At 40.4% G+C, this 19,210-nt stretch overlaps 1 protein-coding gene across 1 annotated transcript in view; it reads right to left on the bottom strand.

The window, feature by feature from the left end:
* The window catches only part of vwde (von Willebrand factor D and EGF domains), a 298,923-nt gene that overhangs the window by 139,820 nt on the left and 139,893 nt on the right, over positions 1 to 19,210 (bottom strand). The window contains exons 2-3 of the mRNA XM_060825309.1: positions 8,610 to 8,794; positions 2,158 to 2,389 (exon numbers count right to left, since the gene is read on the bottom strand). Of these exons, the coding sequence (XP_060681292.1) occupies positions 2,158 to 2,389; positions 8,610 to 8,794 (417 nt within the window). The remainder of the gene's footprint in view (positions 1 to 2,157; positions 2,390 to 8,609; positions 8,795 to 19,210) is intronic.

The raw sequence follows: 19,210 nt of genomic DNA, 5'->3' as shown, positions 1-19,210 counted from the left end.
CTAAACCTAAACTGTGTACCTTAGACAAAGGATCTACAGTTTGTAGATAACTCCAATGGCAGCGCCCAAGCAGCAGGCCATTCTTGATTTTTTCAGCCCAACAAATAAATGACTTAGTCCATCCTTTAAACAGTGATAAAACAATAGCCATTTCAACTCAACAGGTCAACCAAATATTCCACCTCTCATAAATACTGAAAGAGACACTCTGGGATATTTTAAGTGCTCTCCATAACTTGACAGCCACCTCTTTCAAAACCATACCTTTGATGAGCAGATCCAATGTTGGAACAAATGCACTAGATCCACCTTGTGCAAACTATTGCACTGTGTGTTTGACAGTAAAGACCTCAAGAAGGCAACAAAAGTCTTAGTGGGTGTCACCACACTCCTGTACAACAGTGATACTTGGAGTGTGTATCAGCAACATATAAGAGCGGTTACCCTTTGCCACATTTTCCAGATTCACTGGGAGAATCATTGAACAAATGCTCGTGAGCTTGGTGAAACTGGTCTTATAAGCAAGGCTCCCGCAAAATCAAAGTTGATGGCATTGTATCTGGATGGCTATATTGAATCTATCCCCAACAGGACAATGTTTTTTCAATGTATTGGGCATAGGCCTTTCATTCCTGAATGGATTATGCCCAAAACATTGATTCTCCTGCTCCTCGGATGCTGCCTGACCTGCTGTGTTTTTCTAGCACCAAAGTCTCGACTCTGATCTCCAGCAGTCCTCACTTTCCCCTATGTTTTTTTCAATTCACAATTGGCCAACACTGCCTAGAAGCTTGCCAACTTTAATATCAGTGACTTGAAGGAGCTTACTACCAATCATTCAAAATGGTGACAACATGACCATATATCTGCATCATGCTTTGAGTAACAATATCTTAATGATGAGGCAGGACAATGGCAGAGATTGAAAGAAAATAAAGCAAATCTGGCACTTACAGTCCCACAATCTCATGTGAGGTTGTGCTCCAGGTGCTCAATTAGTTAGTCCATCAGAATTGGATCTGTTCAGTTATAGGAAGACTGAGCATTCCATTTTATGGAAACCCTACTCACAAACTTAGATATTCACTCCTTTGACTACAGTTGCAGTGGAATATATTGTAAAGAAGGTTCCATAAGAGAAACTCACCAAGGCTCCTTCAACATTATTTTTCAAACTGATGACATGCCATAATTAGCTGTCCTTCAATTTGAGGAGAATGTTAACTCGGTTAAGTGTTTCTGCTATGAACCTTCATATGACTGAACATGTAATTCTTGCTTCATTTTCTCTTCTTAACAAAGTTCAGAATAGTTCAGGGAAAACAGTCACCTCAGTAGAAAGTTTAGTTTGTGCAGTTTCTTAACTAGAGAGAATTCAGTTATAAAGTTAAGTTATTAGCAGCCGAAAATGTAAATGAGTTTGCAAGAAAATACCACAGTTCACGGGAAAGAAATTGGGGAAAATGAATTAACTAAAACTTAAATCTTTAATGCAGAAGGGTAATTTCTCTGGACTTGCAGAAAGCGTTAGCTTGAAATCAATGAGAAATAAATTTAGAAAAGATTTAAAAGTTACCAATTCGCTATATGCCATTTTGCTTTACAGGAACAGATTAATTTCACTGCTATAGCCTTTACCCCGAATATGTATACTTGCTTAATGAATACAATAAGTTTATCACCTCTCATACAATATGTAACTTCTTATTTAAACAAGCTACTATAATACAATACAACACAATTTTCCATCAGAACAAGGTTGAAATAACAGCCCATTGACCAACCAAGCACCTACAGAGATTATACACCATCGAAATCTACTAAATGTACTACCCAGCAAGCTCCGATATCATGCTTCTCAGTCTGGCGAAAGGAATTATCTCAGCTCAATGGTTAGTGCTACAAAAATGTTCCAATTGTACAAAATCCTCAAATGTACAAACATGCAATTAAGCAATACACCACAACCCAAGGACATATGCCAAATTCAATTTAGTAGAAATTAAAATTCTAAATGGAAAACATAATACAAACAAACAGATATGACAATGTGTGTCTTGGAAAATTTTTAATGCTATCAGTGAAACTTTAATTACCAGATGTTCTTCAGGCCAGATATTTACATCAGCGAGATATGACTTTACATTACAAACCTACCTACTGCACAATATCCCATGCATCCTTGTGTGGGCTGGAGAAGGTACAGAAAAAAGTCACCACAGTTTCGCACACTGACTGGAATTCGGAAAAGACAGCAGTCCTTTGTTGTACTGAAGAAAAACTGCCATGTTGCACAAGCAGTCAAATGCTTAACCTCTCCAACTTGTGGCAGGGATTCAGTCTCTTGCAAAGACAACCAAACAGGGGCTTGAGTGCCACAGTGATTCATCTAGAGAAAGAAATATGAAAGATTAAAGAATGACAAGAAACTAAAAGAAAAAAAATGCAAAATTGATACTGCTTTTTGTAAATGAAATGGGACTAGAATTGGATTTAACACGTGGAACACTGGTTCATTCTTGCTGTTAAATCACAGAATTGTTACAATGCAGGAGATGATTCAGCCCATTGTGTCTCACTATTCTCTGAGCATTCTGACTCTATGCCAAACTCCTACCTTTTCCCCACAACCTACATTATGTCTATTTAAACAATCATGCAATGCCTGCTTGAATGTCTCCACTGAACCTACCTTCACCACATTTCCAAGTAAAGCACTACTGACCCAGGCTACTTGCTTTGTTAAACTATATGTTTTTTTTCCCCTCACCTTATACTGGTTTTAAAATATGCTGCAAAAGAAACAATGTCCATTTTTCTTGGCCCTTTTACACGCATGAACAGTTCCTCCTTCTCTGCTCTGTCCAGGCCCCAAAGATTTTGAAAACTGAGTTTTAAGCTTCTCCTCTTTAAGGAGAACAGTTCTGATTTCTACAATCTATCCTCCTAACTGAAGTTCCATATTCTGGGAACCACTCTCATATGCACTGTCCTGCACTCTCTCCAATTCATTCATGTAGTCCCTATTATGAGACACCTAGAACTAAATACAGTACTCCAACTTAGATCTAACCAATGTCCTTCATAGATTCAGTGTAATCTTTCTGTTCTTTTACTCGATGCCCCTAGAAAATTGAAAATTTTGTTAACATTTCCTGCCACCTCTAAAGACTTATGCACATATACACTCAGGTCTCTCTGCTCCTGTGCACCCTTTAAAATATTACCGGCATTTGATACTCTGTCTCCATGTTGTTTGACCTTACACTTCTTTCCACTGATTTAATTTTCCACCTCCTCCATCAGCCTGTCAATGTCTTTATCATAGAATCATAGAATCCTTACAGTGTGGAAGCAGGACATTTGGCTCAATGAGTCCATGTCGACCCCAGAAGAGCATCCTACCCCAAACCCTTTAACACTGCATTCCCCTTGGCTAATTCTCCTAACCTACACATCCTTGGACACTGTGGGCCAACACGGTCAACGCATCTAACCTGCACATCTTTGGTCTGTGGAAGGAAACTCACACAGATATGGGGAGAACACGGAAGGTCCACAAAGACAGTGGACCGAGGCTGGAATCAAACCCAGGTTCCAGGTGTTGTGAGGCAGCACTGCTAACTACTGAGCCAACATGCTGCCTACAGCATGCTTTTCTACACTGTACAGCTCAGTTTACAATTCTCCCAACTTTTGAGTTGCCTGCAAATTTGAAACTACCCCTTCTGTAAATGCAGATCAAGATCTTTAAACATACATCAGGAAAAGCATGGGCCCTGAGGAACTCCACGATAAATCTTCCTTCAGCCCATCAACAGTTACTCTCTATTTCTATCACTCAGATAATTTTGCAATAATGTTACTGCTGTCTCTTTTATTCCAACACCCATCATATTCCATGAACGTCACAAAGGTTAAGTGGCACCGTACTGAATGCCTTTGAGAGTCTATATATACCAGATCACCAACACTGCCCTTCGCAAACTTTAGTACCTCGTCAAATAACTCCAGCAAGTTAGTTAGCTACAATTTCCCTTAACAGATCCATGCCGAATATTCCCAATTAACCCACATGTTTCCATTTGACAATTAACTCTACACCAAATTCTTTCTAGAAATTTCCAAAAATGAAGATTAACTTGTCTGTCTGGTGTTAGTCATGAGCATTTGCTGTTCTGGTTGCTTCTTTTCATGATCAAATAATGGACCTTGTCCTCGAGTGTGTATTTAAAATATCTAAAGATCATACAACATTCATTATCATCATACTATCAATTTATCAGCTTCACAGTAAATTACGTTATTCAAACAATTTAACTTAGTGCAAATATTCTACTGTGTTCTTACATATAGCTTTAATATGCTTGCCAAAATTAAACCTTTAATGAACCAATGCTTTACAATTTCAAAACTGAGTAACAAAAGTTCAGAATACACCTTCTGATAATGAAACATTTTAAAGATCGATAAGATCAATTGATTATGATTATAAAGATACTATAAAAGCTTTGATCACAAATAATATTTTTTTAATAGTTGGCCTAAAAGAAACGACACTGACTACATTTGAAGTAAAGCACACTAAAGTGCTTTGGTCCAGAAAAAGTGTTCTTGTTTGTGTTAGCTGAGAAGCTAACAGAATTCTGTAGGACACAGCTATTTTGGAAAAAAGAACTTTTCAAAACGGTTATCTTTTCATTAAATCTCAAGAACTGAGAATTGTGACTCACGTTGTGTACAGTTCCAAAGATAAGAAAATGGTCTTTCTTTCAATTCATCCATCTCCTATTAAGTACTGCTAACTTTCGACAGGAGTCAATGGTTAACCATTAAAAATGGCCAACTTTTATTTCCTGAGCCCATGGTTACTGAAGCCACTCTTTATATGTTACACCTAATAACATTAGGTCATGGAATATAGAATGGCTGAAGATGAGACCTTCCTATGGGTCGGAAATTATCGAGAATCATCTTAATTCTGGATCTTTTTTAAATCAAGTTTTCTTTTCTAAAATTTAATACTATTATATTTCAAGTATTTAATATTGAATGTTGTTGAAAAGACAGACACATTGCCAAAACTTTTAATCTTACCTACCTCAGCAGTTTATACTATGGAATAAAAAGATGTTGCGTTGCTAATAATTTGATACTGATTGGCAGAGCACCATCATAGAGAAAGCAAGAGGGACTATAGGCTCACGGATAATTCAAAGCAGTTACTAGGCTTGAATATAATTGTTTTGCTTACAGAGAACAGGTCTTTGCATATGAATACATGTCATTTCCAGCAAATAAAAATTAGTCAGGTTTGAAATTGACCGATTATCTTATGTTGGTTGTTATTGTGGCTATCCATGCACTCAGGATTGGTAAGCAAGTGCTGCCTAATTGGAGAACCACATCTAACAGGAGACATTTTGTTTTAGGTTTTGCAAATATAGGCTGGTCGAGTACAGTCTGTATTTTACTTATTATCACAAGGCTAGTCCCTTGTTTTTTTCCTAAAAGCTGTTCCTTGACTCAAAGAGACTCTGTCCTTGATTTTTTTCCCCGTAGGGTAATAAATCAGGCCAGACTCAAATCAGTCTGATTTGGTACAGAGGTGGAAAGGATTTTAAGAGACCTTTAGTTTATATGTAAACTGATGAGACTTCAGGCGAAAGTGGTCGTGTTTTGGAAGTAGAGAAAGTGAGGTCTGCAGATGCTGAAGATCAGAGCTGAAAATGTGTTGCTGGAAAAGCGCAGCAGGTCAGGCAGCATCCAAGGAACAGGAGATTTGACATTTTGGGCATAAGCCCGTCTTCAGGAATCTGTTTTAGAAGTGACCTGTATAAAGAAAGGGGCGTGATCAGCTCTCTAGCTGAGCTGAGCAGTTTTAGTTCAGTCTTGAACTGGTGAGGAGTTCCACAGGGAGCTGTGTGGAAACTCTCTCTCTCCCTCTCTCTCTCTCTGTCTCTTTCCTGCCCTTCAACTGTAAGTGTGTATTCCATTTATACTAGTTTTTAAAGGGAGTTTGCTTATTGGGACTGTGGTGTATATTCAGGACAACAAATTAAATCTAGTTGATTCGGCTGAATTCTGTAGGGGTTATTTATTCTGTTCTTAGTATTTCATTGCGTAATTTTGTGAATAAATTTTTGTCTGTTTTAAAATCTAGTAGTCAGCCCAGCTAACTTAATCCAGATAATTTTCACTGGACACTTACCAAAACGAATTGCGAAGTTATGATCTGAGCTGCCTGCTTAAGAATGTTTTGAGTGGTCTGGCCTAGTCCATAACATTATTATGAACAATGAAAGGCCGTTTGATGCTTGATTTGATGAGCCACTCATTGGGATATGCATTCTATTTTATGGGCATTACCAGAGCACAAATTCATAAACAACATTGCTCAATTGTGTAACATGCAAAACATAGTTTTGGACTGACAGCAACATCCTATTTGGAAAGTACCACTCTCATAACTGCTGCATAATACTGGCATAAAACAGCTTGCTTAATCTGATGATCAGTCAAGCTCATAAAGATGCTGCTCTACATTTGTTTAAAGTGTCATAGATTTATGAGCAGGAACCCAACAAAAAAAAAGTCTTTTTTGTATTAGTCAGGAGTTTAGTTTTCCTCACATCTTTCTCCATGGTAACATTAGCAAATAAAAGTCAACATGTCAATAACTCAGCATTTTGTTTTTCCTGTAGCTTTTTAGACTGTTATGAGCATTTGAAAGACAGTATTCTTGTGCTTGTCCCTATGGATGGAGTAGGAAAAGCTTCAGCAACATGCCCCATTTTTCAGCAATATTTCACTTCTCTCCTCACAAATGGTTTCTTACATTTCACATTGTACCTTTCCATCCAGTAGAACAGTATTGTTCAAAATGAACAATGAACAGAATTGGATGTTTTTAGGCTATGTTTGAGTTGCATTGTGTTATTTTCTAATGAGAGTTGCTGCTGCGAGGCTTAACCAGCTTTTTCACTCTGTCTTACCAAGTTCACCTCAGTAATTACTTAACACGCTGTTCTGACATCCTTCACGTCCAATTCTTGACCCATTTTACTACATGCAGTTTCCAAAGGAACTCATCACTCAACACCAATATCCTGGAATTCACGAGCATTTTTTAGGCCCACTTTATCTTTAAAAGGGCCATTGCAAATCTGGGCAGGCACTGTCAATCCAGAGCTCCTCTGCATAGTCCCTGACATTTGCCAAGAGATGGCAAACAGCTATGCGTTTCTGCACCAATGTGTGGTCCTGGTCCTGGAGGTCCTGCTGCATGGGATGGTGCAGACACAGGATCCCCTCTTCCCCCAATACACATCAAAAAGCCATGCCAGCCTTGCCCAAGATGGCCCCTCAGCGAAAGCCATCTCAGTCATTTGGGGGGGGGGGGGGGGGCATATGGCAATGGAGAGAAAAGATAAATGACTCTGTCCCCTCCACTAGAGCAAATGCCTCCATATTCTCTTCAATACTTCACATGGTACTATTGGACCCAATTCCCACTAAGGTTCATGCTTTTTCACTCTGTTTAATGCCTGCTGTATCTTCTCTCATTTGATCTCACCTACCTCAATAGCACTAACTCTGCATTTGCTCTGTGCCATCTATTTGCTCACTTGGGGCAGCTGGGAAGTTATACGAACAGCAATAGCTGTGCCATCCACTTTCATCTCCCTTAAACACCTGCCTCTCATTCCAGGAGGTAAACAACCTCACAATAGGGCAGGAAGAGCTATGATGAGTTGTGGGTTTCCTAACATTCTGTTCTCCACCCTTTATGTGGTGAGTACTTGGACTCTGACCATTTTGAGCAGCTGACTGACTGGATTAATGCCAGAGGCTACCTTTAACTAATTGTGCAGGGACCCCGTGAGCAAAAGCTATCTCCTTTGACTGCCAGCACAGACTGACGTGCACAAACATCCTATGACATAATCAGAGATGTGCCATGAGGGTTTTTTTAAGAGGCTGATGCATGTTGGATGCTACTGTCCATGAACGTGCCCAGTATTCAACATGGTGGCTATTCAGGTAAAAGTGAGGATCATAGATGCTGGAGATCAGAGTAAAGATTAGAGTGGTGCTGGAAAAGCACATTTCTGATGAAGGGCTCCTGCCCGAAACGTCAATTTTCTTGCTCCTCAGATGCTGCCTGACCTGCTGTGCTTTTCCAGCACCACTCTAATCTTGATGGTGATCATTCAGAGCAAGTGGTGAGCTGAATTAGCAAGGAACGTACTCTGGCTTTCATGCTGAAAATATTCTCAACATCTAATATACTTAAAATGTTTAGTAAGATACAAAGCAGAATAATAATAAAGCCAAGTTGAGAGCAAACAGTATTCAACATGCAATCATCCCCTTTTAGTGGGGATTCATCACTGCCTAATGCAGCTTACAAAAATCAAAGGTGGAGCAAAATGTTCCTGATGCAAAGATCAGCCTCCCCATCCAATATTATCACAAAGCTGGCCATAACCAACATAACGCAGACCACTAGACAATTCTGCTCATTGTTTCAAATTTATTATACCATGATAGACTATAAATAAGAGATAAGTCAGTAATGCATTCGATGGCAAAGAAACAATGTATACCTCCACACATTTTGTTGGCATTTCTGCAGGTTTATCAAAGATCTGAAAACGATACCATCCTGGTGTTAAAGAATGATCACATATTAGCTCCTGAATTGCTGACTGTTGCAGTCGGAGTGAATCAAAATCCACACTTCTGTAGGGATTCTGAAGAAGTTGGTGACCACCAGGGTAGCACTCAGGGGCTGTAAGGCAACAGAAAAGGAATTAAAGATTCACTATAACTGAGGAATTATTATATCACATTAATTGCAACAATTAACCATGTTTCATTTGTTGATTACATAGGCAACAATATTTATTTGTAAATGTATATATTGATAAGACACAGTTAGTTCAATTTTGAACAGGGAGAAAGTGAAGACTGCAGATTCTGGAGAGTTAGTCAGAAGTGTGACGCTGGAAAAGCACAGAAGGTCAGGCAGTATCCAAGAAGCAGAGGAATCAACTTTTCGGGTATAAGCTCTTTATCATTCCTGATGGAGGGCTTATGCCCGAAACATCGATTCCCCTGCTCCTCAGATGCTGCCTGACCTGCTGTGCCTTTTCAGCACTGCACTTCTGATCCCCATATTCCGAACAGTGGGTTTTAGAGCTCCTGATATTTTTAATCAACAGTACACTGCTTCTGCAACTTTTGTTGTTGACAGATATATATCTGTTTGATTATAAAGTTGGAACTGATTTCTATAATGTAAGTTCATATCAGTATTTTGAAACCAACCATTTCAAATCTCAATCTTGACTTAGTTGCAAAGCATATTTTACTCCATATTTTAGCCTTATTACATTTAACAGTTCTTGATCCATAGCCCTATATGTTATAACCGTTCAAGTGGGAATCCAATTTTTTTTTTCTAAACATAATCAGCGTTTCTGTCTCTATCACCGTTTCATAAACCACGTCCTGGATGAAAATTTACTCAACATATCCCCTCTAGTTCTAAATCTATGCCTCTTGTTTATTGCCCTCTCCACAAACAAAAACATATCCTTCTTGTACACTCTTTCTTGGTCAAACATCACTTCATAGACTTCAATTAAGTGTCCCCTCATCCTTTACTATCCAAAGAAGAGATCCCAATCAAATACATTTCTACACATAGCTAAAATTCACCATTCTTGATAAAATCCTCATGGAACACCTCCATACCTCTGGTACACTCTTCCTTTAACATAATAACTAGAAACGTATGCAGTACTCTAATTGCACTCTAACAGGTGTTTTTTTAAACAGTTGCAGTGTTCTTTTCCTGCTCTTACAATCCCAATAAAAGTATCCCATAAACCTTTTTAACTACCTTATTTAACCTCCTGCTACCTTCAAGGATCTTTGGACATACACTTGCAAGATCCCTCTGTTCCTATACCTTTTTCAGTATCCTACCATTTATTCCCTTGCATTACAGGTGGCACATTGGTGCAGTGACTAGTACTGCTACCTCACCCAAGCCAGGGAACTATAGACCGGTGAGCCTGACCTCGGTGATGGGCAAGTTGTTGGAGGGAATCCCAAGGGACAGGATGTACATGTATTTGGAAAGGCAAGAACTGATTCGGGATAGTCAACATGGCTTTGTGTGTGGGAAATCATATCTCACAAACTTGATTGAGTTTTTTGAAGTATCAAAAACGATTGATGAGGGCAGAGCAATAGATGTGATCTATATGGACTTCAGTAAGGTGCTCGACAAGGTTCCCCATGGGACACTGATTAGCAAGGTTAGATCTCATGGAATACAGCCAGAACTAGCCATTTGGATACAGAACTGGCTCAAAGGTAGAAGACAGGATGGTGGTGGAGGGTTGTTTTTCAGACTGGAGGCCTGTGACCAGTGGAGTGCCACAAGGATCGGTGCTGGGCCCTCTACTTTTTGTCATTTACATAAATGATTTGGATGCAAGCATAAGAGGTACAGTTAGTAAGTTTGCAGATGACACAAAAATTGGAGGTGTAGCAGACAGTGAAGAGGGTTACCTCAGATTACAACAGGATCTGGACCAGATGGGCCAATGGGCTGAGAAATGGCAGACGGAGTTTAATTCAAATAAATGCGAGGTGCTGCATTTTGGCAAAGCAAATCTTAGCAGGACTTACACACTTAATGGTAAGGTCCTAAAGTGTGTTGCTGAACAAAGAGACCTTGGAGTGCAGGTTCATAACACTTGAAGTGGAGTCGCAGGTAGGTAGGATAGTGAAGAAGGCGTCTGGTATGCTTTTCTTTACTGGTCAGAGTATTGAGTACAGCAATTGGGAGGTCATGTTGCTGTACAGGACATTGGTTACACCACTGTTGGAATATTCCATGCAATTCTGGTATTCTTTCTATTGGAAAGATGTTGTGAAACTTGAAAGGGTTCAGAAAAGATTTACATGGATGTTGCCAGGGTTGGAGGATCTGAGCTACAGGGAGAGGCTGAACAGGCTGGGGCTGTTTTCCCTGGAGCGTTGGAGGCAGAGGGGTGACCTTATAGAGGTTTACAAAATTATGAGGGGCATGGATAGGATAAATAGACAAAGTATTTTCCTTGGGGTCGGGGAGTCCAGAACTAGAGGGCATAGGTTTAGGGTGAGAGGGGAAAGATATAAAAGAGACCTAAGGGGCAACTTTTTCCATGCAGAGGGTGGTACGTGTATAGAATGAGCTGCCAGAGGATGTGGTGGAGGCTGGTACAATTGCAACATTTAAGAGGCATTTGGATGAGTATATGAATAGGAAGTGTTTGGAGAGATATGGGCCGGGTGATGGCAAGTGGGACTAGATTGGTTGGGATATCTGGTTGGCATGGATAGGGTTGGACCAAAGGGTCTATTTCCATGCTGTACATCTCTATGACTCTATGACAGTGCCAAGGACCTGGGCTCAATTCCTGCCTCGGGTGACTGTCTGTGTGGAGTTTGCACATTCCCCCCTGAGTCTATGTGGGTTTCCTCCCATAATCCAAAGATGTATACATTAGGTGAATTCGCCATGCTAAATTGCCCATTGTATTCAGGGATGTGTAGTTTAGGTGCATTAATCAGTGGAAATGTATAGTAATAGAGTAGGGAAATGGGCCTGGGTCGGATACTCTTTGGAGAGTTGGTGTGGACTTGTTGGGCCAAGTGGCCTGTTTCCACACTGCAGAGATGCCATAATTATTTAACTTTCCCCAAATGGTTTCTCTCCTACTAAACTGGACTGGAATTTCATTTGTTATTTTCTGACTAGCTGAGTATTTTACAGTTTTCTTCTTATTGTTTGAACACATGGATATTTTTCATTTCATCTACAACACTGTTAACCATACTTCTCACATTTAAGTCTAAAATAATAACATGTATGCAAACAGCAAGGGAGTCGGTACTGAACTCAGAAAAACCATACTGGAAACCTTACAATCACTTTTTTTCTTCCCACCATTGAACTAAATTTGGATCTAACTTGCCATTTTGCCTGATATTCTACAAGTTTTAATTCTTTGGCAATTCTACCAGAGGGAATGTTGTCAAATATGCTGATAAACTCCATTTAAGATTATATCAATCCATCTTGTAATCTCCTCAATAATAAATCAATCAAGTTATCAAATACAACCTTTCATTAAATCTGTACTGATTGTCCTTGATTAATCCATGCCTTTGGAAAATAAGGATTTACATTCTGTATTAGAAATTTTGTTGATAACTTGTCCATAATTGAGTTTAGTCAAACACCCTAATCTCAAATTATCCTTCTCTCCTTTGTTTTTAAACAATAGTAAAACATTATCAGTCCTTCAGCACTTCAACTTCATACCTGCAAGTTGAAAGTGATGAAGTGGAGGACTTGAAAGTGATGGTCAAGATATTTAATATTTCTTCCTTTTTTCATTTAGCAAACTGGCTACATTTCTTACAGCCTGGCAATCTGTTCACTTTCAACGATACTAAGTATTTTAACATTTCCTTTTGTAATAGGCTTAACCCATCCAATATTTTCCATCTTTCACCCTTGTCTGCAACATCCATTTTGCCTTCCTGTTTTAAAAAACAGCTGCTCAACATTTATTCCGAGCCAATGCCTATATCTTGTGCCTGAATTTATAAGTTTGCTTTTTAGTTTAAACTTGCCCTACTCTTCAGTTATTCACTCAATCTGGATGCATTTGCAAAACAGCTTGAGGTTTTTCTTCATTTTACTCGCTGATATTTTTCATGACCTTGTTTACTTTTCCATTTTTAATGTCATCCTGGCATTTTCCAAGCTTTCTAAGTTTCCTGATTTTTACATTTGACATATTTGTTTGGAACTTTCTTTACCTCCTCTGTGAATGCCTCAGTCTGTATCGCTGATTTACCTTCAAGTAGGGGTTTCCTCCCATTCTTGAAAAATTATTTCTCATCTTAGCAAAATGGCCCTCTATCATTTTAATTCCTACGGCAACAGCAGTTATTGGCTTGGCACAAACAGGATAAGAGTCAAGTATATAGCAACTAACTGCTACCTTTACTGGTTTAGTTAAAGCAGACATACAATTCACATCATTTGGTTAGAAAAGAAGTAATAGCAAGCAAGCATCATTACTCAATAAGTTTAACATTCCCAGAACAGTCATCAAAATAAAAGCTAATACCCAGGAATAGAAGTTCATGCGGGACAGGCATTTCTTCCAGGCCTTAGGGGTCCTCTTCACAACCAAATATGGGATTGCACGTTGCAAAGATTGCTCTCTGGGATTTTCACTGATGGCATACTGAAATCCTTCATTTTTATCCATTTTCCTTATCTTCCCAAACTATGGCATCTTGATCATCTGCATAATTTGCTTGTCTTGTTCTTGTTGGCCCTCAGCTCATCAAAGCACTGGTGTCTTCCCATTATAGGTTCACTTCAAGGGCACCATTAGGACTGTCTCATTACTCTTCCACCAAATAAGGATTTTCCATTGTCATCCTTCAGAGCTGATCTGGCTCAAGCCAGCTGTTCGGATTCAGGTAACTACAGTTCATAGCTACTTTGTGTGGCCAACAATTCTTAAGGATTTAATAACAACCGTGTTTCATTGGTTATTTTCTTGATCTTGAAAAGGCCCTAATCTTTCCTTGGTTATCCTTTTGCATTTTATGTATTTTTTAAATTCATTTGTGGAACACAGCATCACTATTGACCAACATTTATTGCCTGTCCAAAGTTGGCCTTGCGAAGATGGAGGTGAGCTGCCTTCTTGAACCATTGTATCATACGTGCTGCAAGTTGACCCACGATGACCTTAGAGAGGGAATTCCAGGAATTTTACCCAGTGACATTGAAGGAATAGTGATGTATTTCCAAGTCCAGATGGTTAGTGGCTTGAAGGGAAACTTGCAGGTAGTGGTTATCTGATGACCTTGTCCTTCGAGATGCAAGTAGTTGTGGGTTTGTCTAAGGATTTTTGGTGAATTTCTGCAGTGTATCTTGTAAATAGTAGCAGCAATATGTAGTGAACATCAGTTTGGATGTTTGTGGATGTGGTGCCAATCATGTTGGCAGATTTTTCCTGGATGATGTCAAGGTTTTCGAGTGTGATTGAAGCTGTACCCATCGAGGCAGGTGGGGAGTATCCTATCACATCCTGACTTGCGCCTCATAGATGATGGACAGGCTTTGGACAGTCAAGTGGGTGAGTTATTCGTTGCAATATTCCTAGCCTCTGGTCAACTCTTGGAGCCACTGTGTTTATATGACATGTCCAGTTCATTTTCTGGTCAATGGTAACATCAAAGATGCTGATAGTGGGGGAATTCAGTGATGGTAACACCATTGAATGGAAAGTGGTTAGATTGTCTCTTATTGGAGATGGTCATTGCCTGGAATTTGTGGAGCATGAATGTTACTTGCCACTCGGAGAAAGTGAGGACTACAGATGCTGGAGAGTCAGAGTCAAAAAGCATGGCGCTGGAAAAGCACAGAAGGTTAGGCAGCATTTAAGGAGCAGGACAGTCAGCTTTTTGGGCATAAGCCCTTCATCAGGAATGTAGAGGGGGAAGAAACTCAGATAAATAAGGATTGGGAAGGTGGGTGCAGGTGGGAGGTAGTTGTGTTAGGTCAGTGGAGACGGTGGAGCTGGTAGGTGAGAAGGAAGATCACCATTCATGACTGGATATGGCAGGACTGCAGTGCTTAGATCTGATTCACTGGTTGTGGGATAAATGAGCTCTGTCTATCATTTGCTACTTCTGCAGTTTGGCATGCAAGAAGTCCTATTTGATAGTTTCACCAGGTTAACTCCTCATTTTAAGTTAAGCCTGGTGCTGCTCCTACCATGCCCTCCTGAACTCTCCATTGAACCAGGGTTGATCCCCTGGCTTGATGGCAATGATTCAGTGGGGGATTTGGCCAGCCTTAAGGTTACAGATGATACAATCCTACTGCTGTTGATGGCCACAGCACCTCATGGATGCCCAATCTTGAGTTGATGGATCTGTTCAAAGTCTGTCTCATTTAGCAAGGTAATAGTGCCACAATGGAGATTATTCTCAATGTGAACATGGAATCTGTCTCCAAGAAGCCTGCATAGTGGTCACTCTTGCCCATATTGTCTTGGACAAATCAATTTGCAACTGGTGAGGATAAGTTCAAGTAGGTTTTTTTGTTCTTGTTGATTCCCTCACCATCAGTCATAGACCCAATCGAGCAGCTGTGTCCTTTCAGACCTGGCCAGCTCAATCATTGGTGCTGCTGCCAAACCACTCTTGATGGTGGACATTGAAATCCCCCATCCAGAGCACAATTTGTACCTTTGCCACCTTCAGTGCTTTCACGTGTTGATCAACATTTAGGAGTACTGATTTGTCAGCGAAGGGAGAACGGTCTGTGGTAATCTGCAAGTTTCCTTGTCTATGTTTAAGCTGATGCCATGAGACCTCATAGGTTCCAGAGCTAATATTGAAGACTCCCTGGGCAACTCCTTACCAAATATATATCAGTGTGCAGCCACCTCTGTTAGGTTTGTCTTGCTGATAGGACAGGGCATATCTAGGGCTTGCAATACTGATGTCTGGGACATTGTAAAGCATAATTCCTTGAAAATGATTATGTCAGGCTGTTGCTTGATTCACCTTCATTCACTTATTCAGGCAGTTCTGGCCTCTTCAAAAAGTATTGGTGTACCACATGCTTTAAAAAAATGCTTCCCAGTCATTTTGTATCAAAGGTCACATTTCAGGCCAGTTTTGTAAGCACAGAGGTCTATGGACTGCAAGGCTAGAGTTTGACTGTCACCTGAACCTGGCCAGCAAGTGTTGCATAGATTTAGTTAAGCAAGGAGAGACAATGGTAATTGACATGGCAGGACAGTGTCTGTACATTGCAGGCATCATTCTTGGTATAAGAAGTAGTTTGCTGCTTATGGGGATGAAAAAGGTTGCTTAGTTCAAAGACTAATGGACTCAAGAGAGTTTGCAAAGTGTTCTGAATATTAATGGTATAAGTAATAATGCAACAATGAAGTAAGAAACTGTGTGATAAGTTGTTAGGTATGTAAACAAACACTAGTGAGGTAATGACTGATCAACACAGTGAAGCAAGAGTCATAGCGATGCACAACATGGAATCAGCCCCCTCGGACCAACTTGTCCATGCTGACTTGATATTAAATAATCTAGTCCCATTTGCCAACATTTGGCCCATATTCCTCTAAACCCTTCCTATTCATATACCCATCCTGTTGGATGCATTTTAAATGTTGTAATTATACCAGCGTCCACCACTTCTTCTGGTAGCTCCTTCCATACACATATCACCACCTGTGTGAAAAAGTTGCCCCTCAGGTCCCTTTTAAAATCTTTCCCTTCTCACCTTAAACCTATGCTCTCTAATTTTGGACTTCCTGAGGAAAAGACGTTGACTGCTCACCTCATCCACACCCCTCATGATTTTATAAATTTCCTATAAGGTCATCTCTCAGCTTCCAACTCTCCAAGGAAAATAGCCCCAGCCTATTCAACCTCTCCCTATAGCTCAAGTCCTCCATTCCTGGCAACATCCTTGGAAGAGTTCAGAAAAGATTTACAAGTTCAACATCTTTCCCACAGCAGGGAGACCAGAATTGAATTAGAATTCCAACCGTTGCTTAACCAAAGTTCTATACAGCAACAACATGACCCCTCAACCCCTATACCCATTGCATTGACCAAAAAAGCCAAGCATATGAAACACCGTCTTCAGTACACTGTCTACCTGCAACTGCACTCTAAGGTCACTTTGGTCGGGCAACACTCTGCAGGTCTTTACTATTAAGTGTATAAATCCTGTTTTGGTTTGCCCTATCAAAATGTAGGGCATTTATCTAGATTAAACTCCAACTGGCACTCTCGGCCAATCAGTCCATATGATTGAGGTGTTGTTGAACTCTGAGGTAACTGTCGGTGTCCACTCTACCACCAATTTTAGTGCCATCTGCAAACTTACTAACTATACTTCCTACATTCATATCCAAATCATTTATATAAATGACAAAAAACAGTGGACTCAGCAACAATCCTTGTGGCACATTGCTGGAAACAGGCATCCAGTCTGAAAAGCAACCCTCCGTTACTATCCTCTGCCTTCAAGCTTTGAGCCAATTTTGTATCCAAGTGGCTCGTTCTCCCTCTACTCCATGTGATCTAATCTTGTTAACCAATCTACCATGTGGAAGCTTGTTGAACACTTTACGTCAACATAAGTATTGCCAGCCTAACAGAGAGTTATTTTGACTTTAATATGAAGTAAAATCAAATATAGATGCAAAGCAATCAAAAAAAAATCCCTTTACGTGTGTTAGATTGAAGTGGTGTCCCTGATGTTTTCATATCTGCAACTCTTCACCTCGTCTATACCTCAACTCTTTAAATAGAAGTTTCAAAATTAAGGTTCGTTGTTGTGGTTCTGCTTGCCGAGCTGGAAGTTTTTGCTGCAAACGTTTCGTTCCCTGGCTAGGGAACATCATCAGTGCGGTGGGAGCCTCGTGTGAAGCGCTGCTTTGATGTTTCTTCCGGTATTTATATTGGTTTGTTCTTGCCGCTTCCGGGTGTCAGTTTCAGCACAGTGATTTGTATCTGGGGTCCAGGTCGATGTGTCTGTTGATGGATGTTCTTGCCGTTTCCGGGTGTCAGTTTCAGCTGTAGTGGTTTGTATATGGTGTCCAGGTCAATGTGTCTATTGATGGAGTTTGGGGATGAATGCCATGCTTCTAGGAATTCTCTGGCTGTTCTCTGTCTGGCTTGTCCTATGATAGTGGTGTTTTCCCAGTCAAATTCATGTTGCTGGTTGTCTGAGTGTATGGCTACTAGAGATAGCTGGTCGTGTCGTTTTGTGGCTAGCTGATGTTCGTGGATGCGGATTGTTAGCTGTCTTCCTGTTTGTCCTATATAGTGTTTTGTGCAGTCCTTGCATGGTATTTTGTAAACTACGTTAGTTTGGCTCATGCTGGGTATTGGGTCCTTTGTTCTAGTGAGTTGTTGTCTGAGCGTGGATGTTGGCTTGTGTGCTGTTATGAGTCCTAAGGGTCGCAGTAGTCTGGCTGTCAGTTCTGAGACACTCCTGACGTATGGTAGAGTGGCTAGTCCTTTTGGTTGTGGCATGTCCTCGTTCCGTGGTCTATCTCTTAGGCATCTGGTGATAAAGTTGCGTGGGTATCCGTTTTTGGCGAATACCTTGTATAGATGTTCCTCTTCCTCTTTTCGCAGTTCTGGTGTACTGCAGTGTGTTGTGGCCCTTTTGAATAGTGTCCTGATGCAGCTTCGTTTGTGTGTGTTGGGGTGGTTACTTTCATAGTTTAAGACTTGGTCTGTGTGTGTTGGTTTCCTGTGTATCCTTGTGGTGAATTCTCCGTTGGGTGTTCTCTCTACTAACACGTCTAGGAATGGGAGTTGGCTATCCTTTTCTTCTTCTCGTGTGAATCGGATTCCTGTGAGTGTGGCGTTGATGATTCTGTGTGTTTTTTCTATATCTGTGTTTTTGATGATTACAAGGGTGTCATCAACATATCTGATCCAGAGTTTGGGTTGGATTTGTGGTATGGCTGTATGTTCTAATCTTTGCATAACTGCCTCTGCTATGAGTCCCGAGATTGGTGATCCCATGGGTGTTCCGTTGATTTGTTCGTATATCTGATTGTTGAATGTAAAGTGTGTGGTGAGGCACAGGTCCAGTAGTTTAAGTATGCCGTCCTTGTTGATAGGTTCGGCCTCCTGTGTTCTGTTATGTATGTCCAGTAGGTTGGCTATTGTTTCTCTGGCTAGGGTTTTGTCAATTGAAGTGAACAGTGCCGTCACGTCGAATGATACCATGGTTTCTTCTTTGTCTATGTGTGTCTTCCTGATGATGTCCAAGAATTCCTGTGTTGATTGTATGGAGTGTTTGGATCCGCTGACTAGGTGTTTCAGTTTTTGTTGTAGTTCTTTGGCCAGTTTGTATGCTGGTGTCCCTGGTAGTGATACTATGGGTCTGAGTGGGATGTCTGGTTTGTGTACTTTGGGTAGTCCATAGAATCTGGGGGTGTTGTTGCTTTCAGGTTTCATTCTTTGCTGGTCCGCTTTGGTTATCTGTCCGTTTTTTTGTAGATTCCTTAGTGTGTTGATTATTCTATTGGTGAGTTGTGGTGTGGGGTCGGAATCC

The sequence above is a fragment of the Hemiscyllium ocellatum genome, chromosome 5 (genome assembly GCF_020745735.1).
Source record: "Hemiscyllium ocellatum isolate sHemOce1 chromosome 5, sHemOce1.pat.X.cur, whole genome shotgun sequence".
In the NCBI taxonomy this organism is placed as follows: Eukaryota; Metazoa; Chordata; class Chondrichthyes; order Orectolobiformes; family Hemiscylliidae; genus Hemiscyllium; species Hemiscyllium ocellatum.
The sequence above is the reverse complement of the archived record's forward strand: the minus strand, read 5'-3'. Positions and strand labels throughout refer to the sequence as shown.